At 40.1% G+C, this 25,524-nt stretch overlaps 1 protein-coding gene across 4 annotated transcripts in view; it reads left to right on the top strand.

The window, feature by feature from the left end:
• Positions 1-25,524, top strand: part of Npr3 (natriuretic peptide receptor 3) — a 72,056-nt gene that overhangs the window by 17,929 nt on the left and 28,603 nt on the right. For all 4 annotated transcript variants that reach the window (XM_031360018.1, XM_031360017.1, XM_031360016.1 and 1 more), the window contains exon 3: positions 9,758-9,924. In XM_031360018.1, coding sequence (XP_031215878.1) covers positions 9,758-9,924 — 167 coding nt within the window. The remainder of the gene's footprint in view (positions 1-9,757; positions 9,925-25,524) is intronic.

Genomic DNA, 25,524 nt, shown 5'->3' with positions numbered 1-25,524 from the left:
TGAGTGAGTGGTGTGTGTGTATGTGTGTGTGAGTGATGTGTGTGTATGTGTGTGTGTATTTATGTGTGTGGGAGTGGTGTATGTGTGTGTGTGAGTGGTGTGTACATATGTGTGTGTGTGAGTGGTGTGTATGTATGTGTGAGTAGTATGTGTGTATGTGAGTGGTGTGTATATGTGTGTGTGAGTGGTGTGTATGTGTGTGTGTTTGTGTGTGTGTATGTGAGTGGTGTGTGTGTATGTGTATGTGTGAGTGGTATGTGTGTATGTATGTGTGTGTGAGTGGTGTGTATGTATGTGTATGTGTGAGTGGTGTGTGTGTATGTGTGTGTGTGTGAGTGGTGTGTGTGTATGTGTGTGCGTATTCATGTGTGTGTGAGTGGTGTGTGTGTGTATGTGTGTGTGAGTGGTATGTGTGTATGTGTGTGTGTGAGTGGTGTGTGTGTATGTGTGTGTGTGTGAGTGGTGTGTGTGTATGTGTGTGCGTATTCATGTGTGTGTGAGTGGTGTGTGTGTGTATGTGTGTGTGAGTGGTGTGTGTGTTTGTATGAGTGGTGTGTGTATGAGTGGTGTGTGTGTGAGTGGTGTGTGTGTGTGTGTGTATGAGTGGTGTGTGTGTGAGTGGTGTGTGTGTGTATGAGTGGTGTGTGTGTGAGTGCTGTGTGTGTGTATGAGTGGTGTGTGTGTGAGTGGTGTGTGTGTGTGTGTGTGTGCACCGGTTGTGTGCATGTGGAGGTCAGATGACAATGTTATGGAATTGTTTCTCTTCTGCTTTTATGTGAGTTCTGGGGGCTGCGTGCAGGTCATCAGGACTGGGTAGCAGGAGTCTTTATTTACTGAACCATTGTGGAAGCCCATTTTTATTTATTAATTTTTCAATTTTTATTATATTTTATGTGTATATTTGTCTGCATGTGTGCCCGTGTACCACTTGTGTGGGTGCCTGAGGTAGGCCAGAAGAAGCGCTGGATCCTCTGGAGCTGGAGCTACAGACAGTCATGATCTGTCACGTGGGTGCTGGGAACCAACTCTGAGTTCTCTGAAGGAGCAGCCCTGCTCTTCATTCTGTGCTATCTTTTCAGCAACCCCTCCAGCTTTATTTTTAGTATACACATTTAAAAAATGTATTTAAAATTTTAGAAACATCAAGTTAACCACTTAATTTTATTTTATTTTTTTGAGCCAGTGTTTCTCTGTGTAGCCCTGGCTGTCCTGGAACAGCTAGCCCAGGCTAGCTTTGAACTCACAGAGGTCCACTGGACTGTCTTCCAAGTGCTGGCATTAAAGGTGTATAACACCATGCCTGGGCAACATTAACTACTTTAAATAATTAAAGTATTCATATGTTAGAAACCTTATTCTGTGGGTTCAAGTTTTGTTTTGTTTTTACCTGTTTTAAATTTCTTTCTTCCTTTTTAAAAAATGAGTGTGGCCTGGCATGTATGCCTGTGTACCACACGTGTGCTTAGTGCCCACAGAGGGCAGAGGGGTGCATCTTGTGAACCACCACGTGGGGCTGAGCACCAAATTCAGGTCCTCTGCGAGAGCAGCCAAGGCTCTTAATTGCCAAGCCATCTCTCTAGCTCCAGTTTTTATTTTCTTGAAAATTTAATCATAAAATGGTTTTACACGAATTGCAGTGAATACTTGGTGCCTCGGATTAAATCTGATGTCTTTTCCTACATTTGCTCAGGCTTTGGGCTCTGGCTTCAATGAGCCCAAGGGACTTTCCTATCCACTAACTCGTAACTGCTAAGACCTAAGAGTTAACAGCTACAACCTTAACCTTTGAAAAGTGAGTTAAGTGCAGCCTTCATCTGTTCTAGTTACTCATCCATCAGGCTGAGTAACAGATAAACACATGAGAGGATTTGGGTTAACTACCCAGCAGATATTATCAAGCATAGAAGGTATTTGTCACATTCATTATTAGTCTTAGATTGCTTCGACTACTACTGCACATGGAATGTCAATAACTGTAGTTACATGGTCAAACTTTCCTCTGATGTGTGTTTTCTACACACGTTTCAGGTGTTCCGTTCTCCTACTGCATTCACTGACTCACAGCTAGTCCACCCTAAGAGGCTCTGTGCATTATGAATTACACCTGTAAATGAATAATCATACATTCAGCACCAGCGACACATACATAAAGGTTTCTTATACCTGAAAGAGCTCCAGCGTCTTAGATTTCCTGTCTATCTCCATTTTCAAAATCAAAGACTGAGACCAGCCATGACTCCACAGGTCATTCCTTAATTCTAGTTAAACCAGGTCAAGAGTAGCAGATGAGGGGAGACATTTGTTGCTGACTCTGTCCTTTTTGTTGGCTACCACGGAAGCTCTACTCAACTTCTGGTTGTATGTGGTTGGCTACCTTTGATAAAATTGGAAATTGTATTCTCAGTTGGACTCCTCAATATCAAAGCTAGTGTGGGATTCTGGGAGGAAGGAGGGAGGGAGGTGGCTGTAGTATGGTGCCTTTCTGTGTCTTCCCTAGACCCTGAAGCATCTTTTTCCTCAGAGCAGAAGTGACCAATGACATTATCCAGTAGGCAGAATCACCCAAACTTTCATTCTGGAGTATCATTATAAGGGTCTTCTTTGATAATCTAATTCCCCATTATCAGAGCTGTGATTCCAAAAAGGCTCTTTGGCACCCACTTTTCCCTATGGCTCATCACACAAACTATATTGGTTTTACATCAGAGCTTCTCAACCTTCCTAAGGCTGCACCCCTTTAACCCAGTTCCTCATGTTGTGGCGACCCCCAACCATAAAATGATTTCATTGCTACTTTGTAACTGTAATTTTGTTACAGTTATGAGTCATGATGTAAATATCTGATATGTAGGATATCTGATAATGAGACCTCAAAGAGATCATGACCCGCAGGCTCAGAATCGCTATTCTAGAGGATGGTCATCTGTTGTCACTGGTACTTTTAGAAAACACAGTTGACAGAGTGTCTGTTTTCCCTGATTACTGAATGTCTCAATCTTAGTGAGCCCTCAGAATCATCTCCAGACCTGCAATATGGGGGAATTAAAGTGTCTGAAGAATTTTTTTTTTTTTTTTTTTTTTGGTTTTTCGAGGTAGAGTTTCTCTGTATAGCCCTGGCTGTCCTGGAACTCACTCTGTAGACCAGGCTGCCTTCGAACTCAGAAATTCGTCTGCCTCTGCCTCCCAAGTACTAGGATTAAAGGCGTGCGCCACCACTGCCCGGTTGTTTTTATCTTTCTTTCTTTCTTTCTTTCTTTCTTTCTTTCTTTCTTTCTTTTGTTTGTTTGTTTGAAGAGATTTTAAGACTGTATTAAAAAAAAAACCTAGAGAGTAGATGATAGTATTGTCTTACAGATGCTTTTGTAGCATCACCGGCATTTCTCTCTGGTCATATTAGCCTCCTTATTACCTTCTCCAAAGGTATATGGTGGGAAGGTGCTTGCACAATCCCAGCTGCAGCACCAGGATTGCTGCTGTGCTCGCCTTGCCTTCCTGAGAACTCAGACAACAGGAACTCACTTTGAGGTTTCAAGTAAAGTCAAACACAGACATCAGGAGGGGTCACATTTATAACACTTTGCCGTAAAGGTGATACAGGCACACTAAAGCCAATTTGGAACAAAGAGGAAAAAGAAAGGAATTCTCACCTATTCCTTCGGCTGTAGTGGTAGCTGGGCATCATGTTAGGACTTCTCTTGGGTCTGCTGTGGTATACTTTTCTTTTAAATTTATGCGCTGTGCACCGCAGATGCAGTCTTACATCTTGAAGCCACTTCAGCTTTGAGGAGCTGTACCAGGTTGGACAAGGCTTAAGCATCTGGCCCTGGTTTGAATTTGCTTCTGTTTCTATGATTGATCTCTTGGATGCTTGATTTCCTCATTTGTAAGCATTGGCTTTCAATATTTTTTGTAGAATTGCTATGAGGATTGAAGGACACCAGGCTTCCAGCAAAGCAGCTATACAGAGCGGAGTGGAATACTGATGCATGCCTGGGAGCCTAACTCCTGGCCCTGTGTATACAGAGCGGAGTGGAATACTGATGCATGCCTGGGAGCCTAACTCCTGGCCCTGTGTATACAGAGTGGAGTGGAATACTGATGCATGCCTGGGAGCCTAATTCCTGGCCCTGTGTGACACTGGGACTGTGGGGAGTGATAAGAGGAGACAAGATGAGTGCTATTCTTTCACTGACAGCCACCAGAGCTGATGAGCCATGGAGGTCGGCTAGGTGAATGACAGGCACTTAGTTCTTGGGCAGATTCTGTGATATCCCTTTGAAGGACTACTGTGTGCTCAGTGCTTGGTAGGTGCTGGGAGTTGCAGGATGTCCCAGTTATTGGAGGAAAGGCAGCAGTCATTGGAGCCATCATCCTGGCTACAGAATTGCTAAGCACGGGCTGCCTTCCTTTTCATACATGGTTTTGATTTTCTTCACTCAGTGAAAGCTCACGTTCTTGATTTATTATTTAATATTAATTTAATATTAAAGTCAAACAAATCAAGGCAAAGCACATGCTTTCCCTCACTCTGAAGTGATGATGAAGAACCATCTTCTTTTCTGCCCTACTTCTCAGGAGCAGACTTCTTTTTCTTCTTAATTCCTTCATCAGGACAGTTGTGAAAATTTAACACTGGGGGCTGAGGAGGTGGCTCAGTGCTTCAAAGCTCTTCCAGCCACTCATGGGGATTGGGGCTTAGATCCTGGTTCCCACATAACAAGCCAGGCCTCCCTAATGTGCCTGTGATTCCAGTTCTCAGGGTTTTGACGTCATCTCCTGGCATTCATGCATGCGCAGGTGTACGTAGACATTCACACCTACACACATGTACACCTCCACTCACATGGACAGACAGACAGACACACACACACTCAAGCAATTTTATTTTCTCTTGCTGTGATAAAATAACCTGGCATTGTTGGGAAGTCAGAGACAGGAATTTAAAGTAGCTTGTCACATGGCATTCTCAGTCGAGAGCACAGAACAATGAATTGAGGCCTGTGTTCTGGTGCTCAGCTCTCACTCACACACAGTCCAGACCCCCGGTCCCCGAAACGATGCCACCTGCAATGGCTCTGATTGAGCCTTCATTCCCAGATGATTATAGGCTGTGCCAAGTTGGTAATTAAATAACCATCAATGCACACATAATTAAAAAAGATAACATTAATACCTATTCACCTTTCCTGAAAGTCATTCCCTCAAGGTCACAAGTAGCTTTCTTGACAAATTTTTTAGCCTTGGTGAGGGCCATGCCTCCAAATTATGCAGTTTAGTGGCACTTCCTGTTATAGCACCCCTTCCTTCCTTTTTTCCTCCCTTCCTGCCTCCCTCCTTCCATTCCTTCCCTCCCTCCCTCTTTCTCTCCTCCTCCTCTCTCCCTCCTCTTCCTCTTCTCTCCTCTGTTCTTTTCTTCTCTTTCTCTCTTTCCTTCCCTGTCTTGTTTCATGTCTCCCACCTTTTTTGCACATGGCCTTGACTAATTGCCCAGACTGGCCTCAAACTCATCATCCTGTAGCCCAACCCTCTGAGTCCAAGGATTATAGGTATACACTATCACACGGGGCTAGCCACAATCTATTTTGTGTTGTTTGAGTGCCCACTGGTCACATGCCACATGTGGCTGACTATTGAATACTTGAAATGTGGCAAAGGTGGTGAAGGAGCTGAATTTTTCAGTTCATTTGAATTTAAATAATAACACATGCAGCTGGTGGCTGCTACATGGGATGACGTAGCTCCAGGGCAGCCCAGGGAGGTTTCGGACTATTCCTTTCTAGAAATCTCCTGGTTTCAAGGCGTCTGGTACATTTCTGGTTCTGCTAGTGCCTCTGTATCTCCTGTAACTATTCTTGCTCACTAACAACAGTCTGTGCACAGCCCACTCCTTCTCATCCTACACTTTCTTTTTTAGGGCAGACAGCCCTTGGGCTCCAACCCTGATTTGTGTAGGATTGACATCCAGTATCTTTTTAGCCATACTCTCTCTGGCTTCAGACCTGTTTCCAACCTTAGCCTGGTGGTGGCCTTTGGGCCTTCTGAAGTCACTTTGGATGTGCAGTGACAATAACCAACACTACCATTTCTCCCTCTCCTTCCCTACTTCACTCTGCTTTTTCTTCCAAGGATCACTGTTCTTCTTCTTCTTCTTCTTCTTCTTCTTCTTCTTCTTCTTCTTCTTCTTCTTCTTCTTCTTCTTCTTCTTCTTCTTCTTCTTCTCCTCCTCCTCCTCCTTGACGCCATTTGTGATGCATCTCCCTCTCTGGTGACCGTCCCTCCCTAACCATTGTAGAGTTTGGGAATTCCTCTTGTACAGTTATCTTATTTCTGTTCTCATGGGTGCCATATCTTTTTATGGTTATAAAAATAGAAACATTTATTTTTTTTGAAAAAATGTACTATCATATTGAAATGCCAAAGGAAAAAAAAGAAAGAAAAGAAAAGAAAAGAAAAGGAAAAGAAAACAGAAAAGAAAAGTTCTTAGTGAGCTTGGCCTCCTAGAGGGCCCGCTTTGTGTTTTTGGTATGTGCCTTCCCATATATGACCTCTCTTAACCTCTTGCCTGGATTACTGTGGCTGGGAGTAACCTCTTGCCTGGATTACTGTGGCTGCGAGTGCTCAGTGTCTCCCCACTCTAATCCACTGCTATTTCCTAAGGCATGCTCCTCTCCTGCCATTCTTCCGTTCTGCTCATAAATCTCCAGAGGCACCTAGTTGTCTGCTGAATTAAATTTGTCCCCACTGATGGGACACCATGCCAAATCAACCTTTGCTTTCCTCATGTTCAACAGCCCCAATGTGGAAGAAGAGCTCACCGTAGAAGATACGGTTGTGAACAGATACCTACTTAGCTTGACTTGAATTTAGTAAGCATTATCATTTCTATGTTTTTCTAGAAAACAAGCCTCTAAAGTAATTGTATTTTAGGTCATGCTTGCTGACATTATTAGACTGTATTTCACTCATTTTTGAAAAATATATTCTTCCTCTTTTATTTACTGAGATCATTGCTGTCCTAGTTCCCCATATATTTTCTAAGATAGTGTAAAAGCCCACAAGGTAAAGAATTTCTCTTAAGTCCTTGAAGAAAACACAACTCTTCTCCATTGATGAAAGACTATAATTACCTTTGTCTAGAAACATCAGAATTTTTATGCATCTCTGCTTATGCCTTCTTAAACTTAGTCTAGGGACCAAATTTAGGCATCCAAGTATGGTAGGGAAGCATCATGTGTTATATCCTAGCTTCAGTAGATCTTGACACTTTGATTCCATCAGAAACTGAGTCAGTAAGGCCTAGAGCGATGGCTCTGCAGGTAAGAGAGTGTGCATTGCTCTTACAGATGATCTGAGTTAGTTTCTTAGCATCCATATTTGGCAATTCACAATCCCCTGTAACTGTAGTTTGAAGAGATATGCTGCTCTGTTCTGGTCTCTGTGTCATGTGTGTGCATGCAGTGCCTATACAGATGAGCATGCACACATACACAAGATTAAAAAACAAATGTGATGGAAAACAATAAAATTATTCAGTAAGCACTTAAACTGCACGTCTACAGGAAGTAGGTTCTTCCATGGGAACTTTTGAGCTTTGGGGTCATCCATGGCTAATGCCTTCAACACTGTCCTGGGTCTTGGGTACTGAGTCCCTTCTGTGCACTCTCACTGGTTGCAGAACCAGGCATGGCTTCTCTTAGGCTGTGGTCTCCTAATGATTTGGGAAAAGTCAGAAGAGGAAGAAGAAGAGGAAGAAAAGGGAGGATAAATCTTGTCAAATTTTGTTTAGTGGCTTGAATTGAATTTTGTTGAACGCAGATTTAGTCTTTAATGAACTATGGTATCAGCTCTGTCTTATTTATCTCTAAGTAGCTCCTGGGCATAGTAACCAATTAACTAATGGTTGCTATTATTAGGATTGTGATGAAACAGATGGTTCCACAAACACACTCACCACTTCTGTCTTTTCTCATCTTCCAGACTGAGATCCATCTTCCACTCATTGCCTGCTGGATACTATACACACTTGTACCTTTTCCCAGTGGTATGGGCTCTGCCAGACATGCCTTCCCACTGTCTTCTGTACCTATTAAAATCCTATTTACACATTTAGGACCAGGCTTACTCCTTGTCTTCACATGAGATGGCTCCTATTAGGAGCTTGTTTCCTCTTCTCATTGCTTTGTTTTTCTGTCCCCAACTCCTATAGGTTGGTTACTATTGGTTTGTTTATGTGGTTTAAATCTCATTTTCAAATTTGGCAGAGACTCTTGAAGACATCTGTGATGTCCTCTATGGCTATTATCAGAGTTGTGCACATATGCACACAGTTCAGATGCATCTGGCTCAAGCTGTGTTAGCGATCCCAGAGACAGCCATTCTTTAGTGGACTTCTGGACTTGAAGAGTGTATACCATAGACCTGTCCTTATGCTCAGAGGTCCCATGAGGTGCCAGAGGTCCCCTTGTTCCTGAGCTGTTAGGCTTAAGCTATTGATGCAGACTGGGGCTTAAGGATCACAGTTAACTTATGTGGTATTCGATTGTGCTGTTACTTTGTTTTCAGAAAGACGTAGGATATATAATGATGATTCATTTGGAAAGTAGCTTATTATTTTTATAAGTTAGAAGTCCATCTTGTTTTGGGGATCCTTCAAGCCACCAAAATGAAATTAAGAGAAGAGAATGAGATCTCCCCAGCTGATTAGCCTTCACTTTTGTGAGACAGGAGCTGTGAAGCAACAGGCTGCTCAGTGTCTCTGTGCTTCAGTTTTCTCATCTGTCAAGTAGAAAGGATATTTTCAGGACTGAGCTTATGCATATAAAGTGTTTAAGAGATCTATCATCCATCCATCACCTGTGTGTTTGTTTGTATGTATGTATGTATGTATGTATGTATGTATGTATGTATGAATGTATGAATCTTTCTATGTGTGTATCTATCTATCATCTATCTGTGTATCTCTTATCTATTAATCAATATCATCTATCTATCTATCTATCTATCTATCTATCTATCTATCTACCTACCTACCTATCATGTATATTTTATTATTGTTATATGTGTGCTCAAAGTATTCCTGATTTTTACACTGATTTAACATTGTTTAGTAATTTTGATGATCTTGCAGATACTATACAGATATAAAACCCCAAGTCTGCCCTTTTCATTCTGGAAAGATGAAAGAAGTATCACTAACCTCTCACTTTTAGCAGTACTAACTTTGTATGTAATCTATCTTCTTGCTTTACTGTAACCTGCCATTCTAGGCCCAAATAACATCATGCTTGTTTGGCCACATGAGAATCCATTTTCGTAATGGATTGTAGATATTTGATAGATAGAGATAGATAGATAGATAGATAGATAGATAGATAGATAGATTCGTTGCACATATACACACAAACACACTCATAATGGAAAGTAAGTGTGAATGGAAAGGAACAAAAACTTCCCTTTGCTTCCGCAGTGCCGCAGTTCCGGGGGGCTGACAATTGCAGTTCCATGGTTATTATAAGGCAATTACATCAACAGAGCTTGTCTGTCTCTCTCACATTTCAAAGGAACATGTGTCCGAAGAGACAGCTTCTCCTTTAATGATTTTGACATTGTCATATTATACCTAAGCGCAAAACTATGACAATACCTCTTGCCTCTGCTGCCAAAGGTACCATGTAGGGACACATTGCAGTTGAAAAGACAGAATGGCCTCTTTATGGTGACTGGCTTGGAATTATAAATATTTTCATTTCTCCCGTAGGAGATGGCTCGTGGAAGAGAGGAGACAAACACGACTTTGAAGCTAAGCAAGCATACTCATCCCTCCAAACAGTCACCCTACTGAGGACCGTGAAACCTGAGTTTGAGAAGTTTTCCATGGAGGTGAAAAGTTCTGTTGAGAAACAAGGGCTCAATGAGGAGGATTACGTAAGTGCTTGATTATGAACCTCGCCCTCCAGCATCCTGAAAACAGGCTTCTAATTAAACCAGAGGTGACAAAGTGTCCCATTCTGAGCCATTCAAAAATTCCAAGTTCAAGTCTGAATGTCGCTGTTGCCCTTTTTTCCTGTGTGTGTCTTTTTTTCCTGGCCACTTTTCCTCTCCCCAACCCTCACCCCATCATCTTTCCTGCGATTCAATTACACGTCTCCTTTGCAACTGCTGAAGGGTGGGAAACTGCCTTTCCCCGGGAGACCTGTGATGCAGAACAGGGTGTCTGTAGATTCCCATCATTCACTAAGCTAGGAGGGTGTTTCGGGAGGGGGAGGAGGCAGTTGAAGGAATGCCCGAGCTTTGCATGGGTAATTTGTCCAAGGCTTGGTGGCTGAAGATATTTTAGGTTTTGGAGGCTCTTTCTCTGCACAATCCGTGTCCTCTTCTTGGTTGGTCTGTTCCTGTCTCTTGCAGGCAGTGGAGTTTTCTCCTCTGTGGCAAGCTACTTCCTCCTTGGGTGTTCTAGGGCTTCCCGCTCCAGCAAAGGTTTTTTTTTTTTTCACTAACACATTTTAAAGAAGCTAAGGGTCAAGCACTTCCCTGGTTGGTATTGTTTAGCAGCCCTTTGGCATAGTTAGCTACATTCTGAGGTATTCTCAGTGTCCTATTGGCAAACTCATCCTCTGGGTGGGAAGATCAGAGGGTGTGCTGGTCTGTTTCCGCTTCCCTGTCAATAATGAAAGTATAAAGGTATTTCATGAACACCTCTAAATTATTTTACCTAGTGGTCTATATTAACTATGATTTGAAAGCTGAGCGACAGTGTCATTTTGGTCTGGCTTCCTTTCTGAAGTTGTTAAAAAGTTCAATTGCTTCATCATATGTTGTCTGACATAGTGAGATACAGTGGACAGTGGGCTTCTCAATAGACTTTCTGGACACTCTGGATTAGCAGTTATTCTTGTTCAGAAAGCTAAATCTCATTTTAATTGTAGTTCAAGCAAAATCTCATTAAGAAGACATTGCTCTGACAACAATTCACACTGTTTTCCAAATTCTAGTATTTTCAAGAGTATTTGAATCTGTGAATTATTAATTCTGCGCTAATACATGCTGACTTTTAAAATAAATATAATTTATAATTTTAAGTAGAATTGAGGTTATCATTATAATTTACTCTAATTCTGAAGATACGTTCATTTTCTTTTTCTTTTTTTTTTCCTAGTTCTGGGAGTTAAACCCAGGGCTTTGTGTGTGTGTTCCATCACCCAGCCCGCCACCATTCCTTTCCATGTAGCGTTTGAGCACAGTTGCTTATAAGGTTAGTCGACACAGGTGGCTGAGCTGAGTCATGGGAAAAGGAATAGGGTCAGGAGCCTGGGCTCCCGAAGATGGGCAGTAGAGCAGTGCAGTGGGTGGTGATTCATCAGTCTAAGGCATCATATGGACAGCTTTGCTCCAAGTCCTTTAGTTCCTCATGTTTGCATTCATGGTCATATTTGCATGGAATGTAACTTCATAGAGCTTTGTGTGGGCTCTGCGCCTGTCTTCATCTCATACCTAGCAAGTGTGGTGGACTCAAATCCTCAAACATACTCTGTGGTCCCCAGATAATTGCATAACTTCCAGGCTCTGATTTGTTTCCTTTTAATGCTTCTGTTTCTTTTTAAGCAGGCTTTCTCTGTATATCCCTGGCTGTCCTGGAACTCACTCTGTAGACGAGGCAGGCCTCGAACTCAGAAATCTACTTGCCTCTGCTTTCCAAGTTCTGGGATTAAAGGTGTGCACCACCACTGCCTGGCTCAACACTTCTGTTTCTTAATGCTTATGTAATGTGTCTGCTGCTGAATTAAAGTTGTATTTACCTGCTGGGCAGTGGTGGTGAACACCTTTAATCCCAGGACTTGGGAGGCAGAGGCAGGCAGATTTCTGGGTTCAAGGTCAGCCTATACTACAGAGTGAGTTCCAGAACAGCCAGGGCTACACAGAGAAACCCTGTCTCACAAAACTAAACAAAAGTTGTATTTAGCTGAGTTAAATTATTAAATTAAGTCTATTGAATGAATATAAGATAAAATAAATTCTAACCTTTATGGCACTGGTGAGGATCCCAGCAAGGTCTTGAACCGTCTGACCTTTAAAACATAACAGATTTCTCATCTGTTGGTGTCACTGCCAAGGACATCATTTTGTCTGGCTGATGCAATGAAGCATGGTGTTTGCTGTAGGGGGTGGAGACAGTATCTCAGACTGAGAAATTCCCCTTTTATTTTTCTTTGGTGAAGGTTTTCTGCTTTTTAAAACTGACATGCTTTCTCAGCATAACAAATAAAAATGGCGCAAGCATTAAGGATTACCTAGACCGGGGTGAGGAAAGGCCTTGCACCTTTGGAGATTTGCTTTAGCACTGCAAATTGCATGATATCCCGGATCCGATTTTATATTTATTAGAGTCATATCCAAATTAGCATGGTGCTAGCATTCCTGGAAAGGCTATGATCTTTTCAAAAATGAAAATATATGAAATTAAAAATGCTTTTACAAGCTACACAGGAACACTAGAAAGACAGAGAAACAGTAATTTTTTTAAACAGTAAAATTATTTGACTGTTTTAATAGCACAGTGATTTTTATATTTTTGCTCAAACTTGGATGGATTAATTCAATTTCTTAAGTGTACATGTGAGCATATATGTGCACTAGCATGTGTGCATGTCATGTGTGTACATGTATGTTGAGGCCAGTGGTCAATTTAGGGTGTCTCCCTCCCTCTCCATCTTACTTATTGAGGCAGTTTCTCATGGAACCTGGTGCTTGGTGATCCACCTAGTCAGAAACCCCGGGGATCTTTCTACTTCTGTCATTCCAAATCTAGGATTACAGGTACATGCTGTTGTACCTGGGTTTTTGCATGGTTGCTAAAGGTTGAAATTAGGTCCTCAAAGCTTTTGCAGTAAGGACTCTACCAACCGGGTGAGCCACATATCTAGCCCCAATTAATATGGTTTTGTTTTTTGTGAAATTGATCTTCATTTCTATAACTTACCTCCTTTAAAAAAATTAAATATGTAATTGAGAAAAACAGGGGAAAGAGAAGCATTCCTTATTGAGGGTGTGGCCACAGGCAGGTTTTCCAGGCTTCAATGCATGGCCCTTAGCTGTGTATATATGGACAACAATAACTGGGATTAGTGGCTTATAAAAAACCCCAGAAGATATGAAGTTGGGAATGGGAATGTTTAGAGGATATAAGAAGACTGGAGGTGGATGGGAGGTAGATAGGATAATTTTTATTTTTTATATATATATGTGTGTGTATATATATATATATGTATGCACACACACATATATGTGTGTATATATATGAAATTATATACACATATATATGAAATTATATACACACATATATATGAAATTCACTATATAAAGGGAAAAAGTGAGAAATGGAGTGTAAGATGCTATACAGAGAATGTACAGTTCCCCTCATGATAACATTTGGGAAGATTATGTGTAAGATGGTAGTCAGGTGATTGGCACTGATATAGTTCACTCAGCACACCTTATGTTTGTGTGTGTGGTAAACTCCATGCTGTATAACCTGTATAGATTTTCATCTTTGAATTCCATCCAATGTTTTGATTTTTTTTTTTCATTTTTTGAGACAAGATCTCTGTAACTCAAGCGAGCCTTGAACTCACTATATAGGGAAAAATGTCTTTGAACTCCCAGTGTTCCTGCCTCAAACTCTCAAGTGCTGGAATTACAGGTGTTGCCCACCATACTTGGCTCTGGGCTTATTGTGACAATCAGATTCTTTATTCTGTTACAAGGTTATGTATTAGTTTGTTTCCCCATTGCAGTGTGTGGTGGTTTGATAAGAATGGGCCCATATGTATTTGAATGCTCATGTACTTGAATGCTTGGTTACTGAAGAGTGGTACTATTGAAAGGATTAGAAGGATTAGGAGCTGTTGCTTTATCAGAGTAGGTAGAGCCTTCTTGAAGGAAGGGTGTCACTAGGGGGTGGAATTTGAGGTTTCAAAAGCCCATGTCGGGCCAGGCTTTCTCTCTCTCCCTCCCTACCCGCCTCTCTCTCTGACTGCATATCAGAACATAGCTCTTAGCTACTGGCTCCAGGGTCATGCATGCTGCCATGATCCCTGCCATGGTAGTACTGAACTAAATCTCTGAAACTGTAAGCAAGCCCCCAGTTAAATGCTTTCTTTTTAAGAGTATTCCTTGTCTGAAATGCTTAGTTTTGGGGGTTTCAGATTTGTTTTCAGTTTTGATAAATATACATACACACATTATTTAGAATGTAGAATCCAAGTCTAATTGCAAAATACACTGATTCCTAGATACCTTAGACATTTGGACTGGAGATAATTTTGTACACTATCTTAACTGCCCCTGCCTTTTGACTGCAAGCCACCACAAGGTATGAATTTTCCAACTGTGATGTCATGCCAGCACTTAAAGTTTCAGAGATACTCAACCTGTTTTGTTCTTACATTTTTTTTTTTTTAAAAAAAAACTGCTGTACTGTGGAAACATCAACCCTGACCTTTTCTCAATAAAATAGCCAAAACCTTTTCCAGTATGTGTCTTTGTCAGCAATGCTCATCTGCAATGGGTTCTGTATATGGAACCTCCTTAGGAACACAAAAAATTCAGCTTGACAAATGGAGATGGTGTCAGGGTAGTAAAGGGGTTCAAAACAGGGGTTCTGAAGAGCACTTGGGGTCATCGGTAAATGCAAACTGAGAAGTGATGTTGCATTGGTGAGGCCCCTGAGGCTTGAGGCCGGGCTCAGAAAAGGTTTTGCCAAGTGCCTGCCTGGCCTCTACCATTGATTTGTATTGGGTCACCTACATGTGCAGTGGCTCTCACTCAAGGGCATTTTAATGGAGCTGCTGCCCCAGGAGTGGTTCCAAGTCCAGAGTGCTGGTATTTCGTTTTAGAATGCGCTGTGTGGTGGCCAAGCTGAGATTAGTTGCATCCCCTGACTCCTGGGCCAGTGACTTTCTTTTTCCACTATATCAGTCTGATCCTCTTAACAACAATGTGCCCAATAAGGAGGCAAACTTATGACCCAAAGATTAAGTGTATCAGGCCCTCTGTGTGAGCCTGGCAGGCAGATGTATTTCCTTTTTTTCCTCTGTACTCCTCAATCCAAAGTACATAGCTTTAACATATCAGTTTCCCTTTACTCTCTCACATACTTGACAAGTATGCGAAGATTCACTGTCCTCTTCAGCTGCAGTCACCCTTTGCCCACATGTAAACCTTCATTTTCTTGATCATCAGATACTGTTTATTGAGTTTTCTGGGGAGCATAACAGTGACCCTGATCCTGGAAAATGTGTGCTCCCAGACGGCATCCTGAGCCTCTGAAAACTCATGAGTGAGAAGAATATACACACAACCTTGAGCTCTGAGGTCCCAGAATTAATACATTCCCGCATCAGTTCACAGAAATGTCATGCACCTTAGCACTGTGACATGTAGATGGTACTCATCTCTGGCAGAATGATGGAGATGGAGGGCCCTTTCACAGGCTGTCAGGCTTCCATAGGAGCTTTAAGGAGATGAAGGTTTTATCTTAAAATTACCAGACTTTGTAAGTGCACAGTATTTATATTTGGAGACAGGAGTCGGTATTTCATCTATGTGAACCATGTAGAAAAGAGATGAGAGCTACTGGGCTGGATCATGGCTACAGCTGAACAGTATACCATTAGGTTGTTGTCCTGAGCCATGTTTATTTACATGAATAAGAACAATATTTATGCTAGATTACACTAAAAAATCATTTCCCCAGAAGAAAAATGAAGAAAATGCTAAAGTAGTATCTAGTCTTATGTTAGAAAAACTATTATAAACTATTATTTCTGAGGTGAGATACTCACTGACCTGCTCACTTCTGACACACTCATTCATTCTGCACTAGTGAGTCAGCTAACTTTCCAAGACCTGCTATTCTCACTACCATTTCTTAGGACTGGGTGAGCCAAAGTTGAAGACACTTTTTTTGGCTCTGGCAGCATCCCTGGGTTCTCCTTCCTGTAAATCCCACTCCTGGCCTCGATCCATTCTTCCTATTGTATTTGGCACTATTGAGACCTATTCACCAGCTGGAACTTTAACAGTTGGCTTTTCCCTTGGGTGAACTTCACCTTCTTTTCCTGATGTTGTTTAAATAAAAATATCATAGATTTCCAAATTGAAAGGGCATTATACAATGAATGAAAAAGTAGTACATTCAGTGAAGAAGTACATAAGTTCTTCCCTGTCCCCTCCCTTCTGTGCTTCTGACTATACAGAGTTGATTATGGTTAATGTTTTCCTGCTATTGTCTATATGCTTTTAAAATAGATTATTTATGTTGTTATTCTTGATAGTAAAAATTTGATACTATATCTTACTTAATTCCTGAAATGGAAAAAAATCAAATTATTTGACACATCCCTTTCTCTGCTAATACTTTCTTTTCTTGTTAAAAATGTTTTCACAAAATAAAGCTTGAAGAAAAGTTAAAATGATATTCAGAGATTTTATTATTATTATGCTTGTGTAAAAATTTACAGCATAATCATGTTTTGGTTTATGAGCACATGTTGTTCCTCCTGTACATTCTCTGGAATTTAATGACTGTTATCTTATTTACTTTCACATAGTTCTTACTATTTTATTTTAGTCCCTCAATAAAGGGTTTTATGTAATGACATTAATGTTTTGATCATTATCTTTCTGCTCCATTTTGGAGTAATTTCTTACTTTAATATCAGTTTGGACCTGTCTTTTAGTTCTCTCTTGTATTGTATGATCCTTTTCTTGGATATCACTTCTCCTTTTTTATTCTTAAAATTCTTATTTGTTTTGAAGAAAGAGAGCATCAATGACAAAAAGGTTTTGATACTTTGTACATTATACAATATTTTGTATTATATTACTAATAATATCAACATTAAGTTGATAGTTTAGCTGGGTATAAGATTGTAGTTTAAAGTCCTGATGTCAGTGTGTTTGCTTATCCATTTATTTTTTAAATTTTGGAGGTCAAGGTCTTGCATTGTAGCCCTGAATAGGCTGGAATACTTTATGTAGTTCAGACTTGTAGAACTGTGGCAAGCTTATTGTCTTAGCTCCCAAGTGCTGAGATTACAGATATGAACCACTGTGCTGGGCTTGGTGTGTGTATTTCATAATCTTGATATCATGCCCTCCTTAAATCCATAATTTTTAGAGCTAAACATTAGTCATCCTTAACTGGTTCTGATATTTTCTGTCTCGTCTTCTAGTACAAATGTTGTCAAAGCAAGTGTTATTTCTAATTCTGCCTTTTTCTTTTCCTTTCTGAGAGATTGTTCTAACTTTATCTTCCAAACTACTGGATTTGAAAATGTCTGTTATATTTTTAATTTTCAAAAGCTTTCTTGGTGGGTTTGGTGGTACATGTCCATGATACTCATCCTTGAGAAACCAGGGTAGGAGGATCACCACAAATTCCAGGTCAGCTGGGGCAATACAGTAAGTTCCAGACAAGCCAAGACTGTGTAAAAGATGCTGTCTTCAAGAAAAAAAATAAATAAAAAAAGAGATTAGAAATAAGAAAGGTAAAGAAAAACCTCCATACTTTTCACTTGTCTGAATGGATCCACATTTCAAACAGCTCCTTGACTTTGGTTCTTGCACACAGAGGCTCATCTCTCTGGTTTTCCTTCCACCAGTTTTAGAGTGTATGTTATTTTCATTTTATTTATCCAAAGTTGGGGCTTATTTTATAATTGATGCTCATTCATAATTTAACAAACAATCAAGGTAGTTATCATTGTATCAAAAGGCACATCAAATGAGTTATTTCTCATAATTATTGCTATTTACATTTGTTGAGATAGGATTCTTGCCATCCCTTTTATTGTCTTATTCATCTTACATTGCCAATTTCTTTCAGGTTCTTATTTATTGCTGTTCTGTTAACATTTATCTTTTTGTCTTTCATATTAGAAGCATTTCAAAAAAAAAAGAAGCATTTCATAAGTGTTTTTTCCCTATATTTCTGAGTGCCTCCTTCAGTAATCTTTAGGGCTTTGTATATGAAATGAATCTGTCTAATGGTGGTTAGAGTTCCATGAGTATCAACTGAGCTATTTCCAAGAATTATACAAAATATTATTATTTTGAGTACATTTTTTCATAGGATGGTTAATCTCATGAAAAAATTTTCTTCTGAACCCTCTGGAGGTCATTAGGCTCTATTAACGTTTGGGAGCCAGGAAAGGAGTGTCATCTAAGACCCCAGACTTACAAGTTTTTACAGTGTTCTCAATTTCATATATCACCTATCTTCATCTGTTCCAGGCACACTCTTCTGCTCCTACACTCTTTATTCAGTGACATACTTGTCTTCTGCCAGGATGGGGAGGAACAATTTCTTTCCTCTCTGTGTGAGCTTGATTCAGGGATTCTGACTTTGTGTGTGTGTGTGTGTGTGTGTGTATGCGTATGTGTGGTAAGGGTGCATGTGGGTATGGGTATGTATGTATGCAGGTACATGTGCATAGATATGTACACATACATGTAAAGCTAGAGGAAAACCTGTGATACCATTGTTTAAGTGTTATCCACTTGTGTTTTGGAGACTGGCTTCCTCACTGTCCTGGAACTGGCCTAGTAGGCTGGACTGGCCAGACAGAAAACTCTAGAGATTTCTCTGCCTTCTTGATCACGCTTATATATTTTTAAAAACCTGGATTCTAGGGATTAAACTCAGTTTAATATGCTTGCAAGGAAAACACTGTACTGACTGATACATCTTCTAAGCCCAGGTCTGAATTTTCCAGCATCTCTATTTTCACCCCTACTGTGCACCACCTTCAGAAGTTACCCATGTCTCCAGGTGTACAGCCTTTAACTCTAGTGCCTACTCCCATGCACTCCACAGTTTTGGTTTCTTAGGTCTATTGACCAGTTTCCCTTTTCCTCACATCCAAGACTTTATGTTCCCATCTACCATCTACTTTATGCTCTTCCTGTACTTGCTAGACTTGCAGGCTTATAACTTACAAATCCACTTAACTTTTCATGGGGATTCTAAAGGGAGTGTGTGGTTTATGAGAAGTCTTGCCTTGATTGTTGAATCTCAATACAAGTATAAAATGGTGTTGGTATTTTTTATGGCAGAGAGAGAGAAAGAGAGAGAGAGAGAGAGAGAGAGAGAGAGAGAGAGAGAGAGAGAGAGAGAGAGAGAGAGAGAGAGAGAGAGAGAATTAGAGAGGAAGTGAGCATATTTCTTTTGGTCTAGAAATCTTTTTGACTCATTTGGTTATTGACCATTTAATAACTACTTTTTCTTGATTTACTAGATTAACATATTTTTGTCCTCAAAGGCACAACTCTGTCTTCTGTGATTATATATGTGTGTGTATGTGTATACATGTGTGTGTGCATATGTGTATGTGTTTATATATGTGCATATATGTACGTATGCATGTGTGTGTATATGTGTGTATGTGTGTGTGTGTTTGTGTATAATACTGTTTTAAACCCAGAACTCTGTGTGTGCTAGGCAAGTGTTCTACCACATGCCTCTATCCTCATCCTTTTTACTTTTATTTTGTAGTAAGATCTTTCTAAGCTACTGAAACTAGCATTAAACTATCCCTGTAAGCCCAGGTAGGCTTTGAACTTCCAATCCTTCCACCTCTGAGTAGTGTGCATTATAAGCTTGTGCCATAAGCTTTTCCTTCCATGATTCTCCTCTTTAAAACAACAAATGAGCCACATTGTGTGTGCATGTATATGAATGTATATGTGTCCATGCCACATAATAGAGGTAGAAGTCAAAGAATACATTTGGGGAGCTGGTTCTTGAGTTTTATCTTATTTTAAGACAGGGCCTCTCTTGTTTTGGCTCTTGGTTGTATCTAGGCTAGATTCCTAATTAACCTCTGGGTGGTTAGCTGTCTGATCTCTGATTTCCTTTTGTGCTAGGAATACTGGTGTTAAAGATTGAATCCAGCTCTTTACATGAGTTCAAGAGGTGTGAACTTTGGCTTTTAGGCTTGTAAGGCAAGTACCTTTACTCATTGTACCATCTCCCCAGGCCCACTTCTTAGACTCTTGAGAAGCAAGTGTACAAAGGCAATAATTAACACACGTAACTATAGCTCATGCAAAAAAGAGTTGTTTTCTTTACAGGTTAACCATATATATGTATATGTATATGTATATACATACACACTAAATTTTATTTTGTTTTATATTCAAGACTGAATTGTTCCCTCTATTGGTGCTTTTATGCTGGCTTCTTTTTAAACCCCCCTTTTGGGTACGTGTATAGAAGCATCATACAGTAGGACTCCTATTGCCTGTGGAAGTAGAATTTTTTTTTCTTTTTTTTTCTTTTTTTTTCTTTTTTCGAGACAGGGTTTCTCTGTGTAGCCTGGGCTGTCCTGGAACTCACTCTGTAGACCAGGCTGGCCTCGAACTCAGAAATCCACCTGCCTCTGCCTCCCAAGTTTAAAGGTGTGCGCCACCACACCCGGCGTGGAAGTAGAATTTTAGGCTTTAAAGTATATTTTCTAAAAGCTAAGATGATTCAATTTTAAGATTAATTAATGAATACTAATTCTGGCATACTTATATGAAAGTATTGGAGATGTTTATGTCCTGGGAGGTTATAGTCTTCATTATGCCGTGATGCAGAGGTTGTGTATCCTTTCTAGATGCCGTATTGTGAAGTAAAAAAACTCAGGGACAAAACCCGAAACATACGGGAACATGAACCCACCTAGAATATCTGAGTATAGAGCTTCATCCTTCCAACAGAACCTGAGCTAGCAGAGATCACCTCCTTATGAATCCTGAGTGTTATCCTAGTGCCAGAGGCTGAGAGGAAGAATTCCAATCTTGGACTAGTGCAGTGGGTTCAGGCTGAGAAAATCCTCAATCAGGTTCCTTGACTTCTCTGCTTAACAATTGTAGATTCTAACTGGGCTTTCTCATTTTTAGGTCTCTGCTATTTAAAACTCAAAGTTATTTCTAACAAGTCTTAGTTTAAAAACTAAGTGTCATTGTCATTACCTGGGTATGGAATTTGTTCATTCTTTATTGTAAAATTACTTCCTAGTTACCACATGTGCAGGTCACCATAGGTTTGTACACACTGTAGGAGAATTTTATTACATAAGAGTATTCTGCTGTTTGTAATACTACATCAGAAATACTTCTGGGAAATATTATTCTAGATTTAAAGTATACAGAACCAGCTTTTCTTTAGCTTTAAGCTGGCCCCCAGCCTATATTGTTTAACTGCAGAGGCAAGCCCCACTGCTGGATTTAAGAGTTAAGGAGTTGCAATGTTCTGTGCCTAGTTTGTTTTACAAACACACAGCTGCAAGACTTGCAGATGTAGAATTACAGTCTAATTCTATAGAATGGACCAGGAGTCCTCTGATGAATTATATGCAGCATCTTCCTGAGGGCTAGAGTTTGATCTCTGGAACCATCTGGTGGAAAAAGAGACTTGACTCTTGCAAATTGTCCTGATTTCCATATGGGCAGCATAGTTTGTGTGGGTCTTCTCACAAATAAACAACTGAACACTAAACGAAAAAAAAAAAAAAGAAAAGAATGTGTAGTGTACATTTAAAAAAAGACAATTCTGGATCTTGGTACTTTGTGGGTTCAAGTTCAGTTTTACAGTTTTTAGTGTGATCTGTTTTTAACTTGGAGTAGAATTTGGTAAACACCATTTTGTATTTCTGACCAGGTATTCTGAGCAGAAGGGAATTTTATGACTTGGGGTATTTGCTCATTTGTGGTTAGCAGGCCACCCATAGCTTGCTTTTTCTTTTTCTTTAAAAGTTGAAAATTTGACTATTTAAATAAATACTGTGGGAGAGTCTGATGTGTGGCAGTGTGGCAGAGGAGATGGGGTGGAGTGTCTTGGGAGCATGTTTCCTATCCTAAGTCTCCCTCTGATGCTCACAAATGAATGTGGGGTGGGGGGATGGGTGACTTATCTAGGCATAGTATTTGAGAAAGATGAGGTTTAATAAGTAATTATTTAAGGAGGGTAGGTGTGACATATTGAGACATTTAAAATGTTGAAAAATAATACTGTAATTTCTCTGAGGGGCAAGGCTGCATGGTATTCGATCTAAGTTGTGTTTTGATACGAATTTTGCACAGAAGCTCTGTAGAAAGTGACATTAGCTGAAAATTATCGATCATCAATAAATCTTGGCAAGGCGTTTCACTCTCCTCTTGTCTCATGTCATTTAATTAGATCCAAAATTTCTTAGTTGAAGGATGGAAAAGTCAGGTCTTCAGCCAAGCTAGTGAAAGAGAAAAGGATGCAGTTGATGCAAAATGTATTTGGCCCACTCTGGCAACACTGTGCAGTCCAGCCTTTCTGTGAAGGCTGCATCAGAATAGAAGGGGCCGCCCCCTCCTCTGTAGCTCCTCCTCCTCAGTTCCCACTCTGACTCCTCACAGCTAGCCAGGGATGGTTTGTCCAAATGAAAAGGCCTTTTGAGGCACAGGAGGTCCTTGCTAATTTTATTTGTGAGAATAAAATCAAACCGCAAGTTGGTCTTAACAATATAAGAATGATGAGTCTTCATGTAAACATATTAATAAGATTAGTCTTATTAGGAAAATGGATGGGGGATTTTATTAGGAGAAAAAGAAGAGGGGATGGAGGCATCACAAAGGATTTTTTGCTAGCTAGGAAATATTGGTTGGCCTTCAAAACGTTTAAATAAAGTTATTGGACTTAAAAAAAATCACTTTCATTTTCTTAAAAGGGAAAATTGTTTTAAATTATTCTGGTAATTTTTAAATAGCTTTAAATAGCACTAATAGACTATTTGAAGAAGTTGGAATATTCTGGGTTAAAGCATTTTTGATTATAAATAAGCACTCATTTACTTGTGATTGTTACACATTGGTAGTTGTGGCTTTCTAACTGTAAAAAGCTTTGACTTAGGATGGTGTGAAAATACAAAGAGAAACAGGGCTTATGGAAAAGGACTTCCAAGGCAAGCATCCTGCTTCATCCCTTTGAAGAGTAACCCGTGTTTGGTGCTGTTGTTAGTGTTTGTGGCAGTACAACTAATCTCAAGCTACAAATGGTGACAACATTCTCAAGTATGCAGGAGCAAAGCCACCCACCACTGGAAAGCTGAGGAGTTTTCTTTGACTGATTGGGGTAGAAGGCCACACCAGCTCATCTGGGCAACTTCCTCACATCTGAAATACCATGTAATTATCTTCCGAGAAGTCTGATCACCTCAAATCCAGACTGTAGGCACAAGACCAGTTTGACCTGTAGGAAGAAAGTACCTAAGGCTGAAGAATTGCACTTGTGAGTGTGTGAAGGCTTTGGAGAGAAATATCAGAGGATGAAACTCAGCTTGCTTTTTTTTTCTGCATTTCTCATCCTTTCTAAAGGCTTTGTCTTGCTATCCCTTCTTCACTCACTGAGGACTCTGCACAGGGATGTTGGGAGCTGTAGATTAGCTCCCTCAGGAGACTGAGTTTAAAGGGGGAACCTGGAAAAAGAAGGTCTGAGGCGAATGAATGTACAGGTAGTATTGGTATTGTGTTGCCACAGAATGTTCTTCGAATGACAGGCTGCAGGAGAGTAGTGGTAGACCCACTCATGAAGACACCAACAGCTAGAGGAATAAATATGGTGCTTTCATAATTTTCTTACACGAGAGTTTGATTTTTATTCAGTGTCACAGCAGAATAACTCTGGACCTCAAGTCACTTGGCAGGAGCTAGAAGGAAACAACATATGTTCAGACTTCCAGGTTGCAAGCAAGGAGGAAATTGACAGGCCAATTTCAGCTTCTCCAGCCACTTGGCGAACAGGGGATTCTGATGTTGGATGCTGAGTGTATCCACAGGGGTTTGTAACTATGGGTCAGAGATCTGGTTTAGGAGGCCATTGTTCATTGATGCCACTGTCTTCATGGGTACATGAGGTAAGAGAGCACAAGTTAGTGGTTTGCTAATGCTGGTTGATCTTCAGCTCATGTTTAGACAGCCATGTTTGTGAGATGTTTGCGGGTGCACTTTCTAGGAGATATAATCTTACAGCAAACTCCTTGTTTCTATGTCTCTTATAGTCTTTCTGTGTCTTCTTCCACAATGATCCCTGATCCATGTTAATGTGAAAGAGGTTGGGAGAAGTCCAGAAATCTCAGCCCTATACAAAGAACTATAGACATCTAAGGAATTCTGAGAGTGGGAGAGATAGTCTTCCCTAGGGTAGAGCATACCAATTGTTTTACCATCACCAAATGGTCATCCCTGAAGACACACATACAAGTGACATTATATAGACCAACTTGGTTGTACTTATGTATTTAGTAATACATATACACATACATACATGTATATAACAACAATTAATAAAAACCAAAACCATGAATTTGAAAAAGGACAAGGCATTTAGGGAAAAGTTTGGAGGGAGGAAAGGGAACAGGAAAATGACAATTACAATCTCAAAAAGCAAAAGGAATAATTTTAAAAATTCAGTTGATGGGTGAGGTGGTCATTTTTAATTGTTATTTTAACACAGTGCAGAACTACTTGAGAAGGGAGAGTCAGTGAGACATTGTCTAGATTGGGTTGGCCTAGGGACATGCCTCTGAGAGACTTTCTCCATCATGTTAATTGATGTGAGAGGAGCTAGCAAGAAAAGTATCCAGCACTAATCTCTGGTCCTGGACTGTATGACCTAGAGGAGAAACTGAACCGAGCACAAGTCTGCATGTGTCTGTTGCTGTCCTTTGACTGCAGGCATAATGTGATCAGTTTTCTCAAGCTCAGGTCACCATGACATCCATGATACTGGTGGGCCACAATCTAGAGTTGTGAGTTATGTGATCCTTTGTCCCTTACTTTGCTTTTGTTAGGGTATTTATCACAGGAACATAAGTGAAACTAAGACCATGGCCATTAATACAACCAATGACACAGGACACTCTTGTGCCAGAGACTGTAATCTGTTAAATGGATAAAAATCATATTAAGTTACTCTTGGAAGTCATGAGAAAAATGATTGAAAAAGGGATTTTAAAACTTTAAGTGTACTGGGTGAGGGTGTCCAAAGGAAACAGCCCAGCAGCTGTAAGTAGAACACCCTCAGGGCCTGCAGGCCTCATGTAGGAGTTTATAAGTGACATCTTTTCTGGGGTTCAGCACACTGTAAATAGGAAGAAAAGAATAATATATTACTGAGGATTCAACCATTGTAACCATCTTGAAATTTGAAAGTGGTTTGAGCTTTGGGATATTATTATGAATTAGTCTGTATGTTCTAGTCCTCCACTGGGACAATCTTGTTTCATTTGATAACAATCTAAAAATGTTGGTCCCGGGGATTGTGATTTAGAGGTAGGGATTTTATTTTTGTTATAACACTTTGATGTTGGCATCAATTTGAGAGCTTTATCAATGACCTCATCCACTCTGCTATCTCTATGGGGAGTGATTATTAAATTACTGAAGTCAGATATATGTACTTCCATTATATCCTAAAGATTTTTTTTTTTTTTTTTTTTTTTTTTTTTTTTT

The sequence above is a fragment of the Mastomys coucha genome, unplaced genomic scaffold, assembly GCF_008632895.1.
Source record: "Mastomys coucha isolate ucsf_1 unplaced genomic scaffold, UCSF_Mcou_1 pScaffold8, whole genome shotgun sequence".
NCBI lineage: Eukaryota > Metazoa > Chordata > Mammalia > Rodentia > Muridae > Mastomys > Mastomys coucha.
Note: the sequence above shows the minus strand (reverse complement) of the source record. Positions and strands in the feature narration are given on the sequence as shown.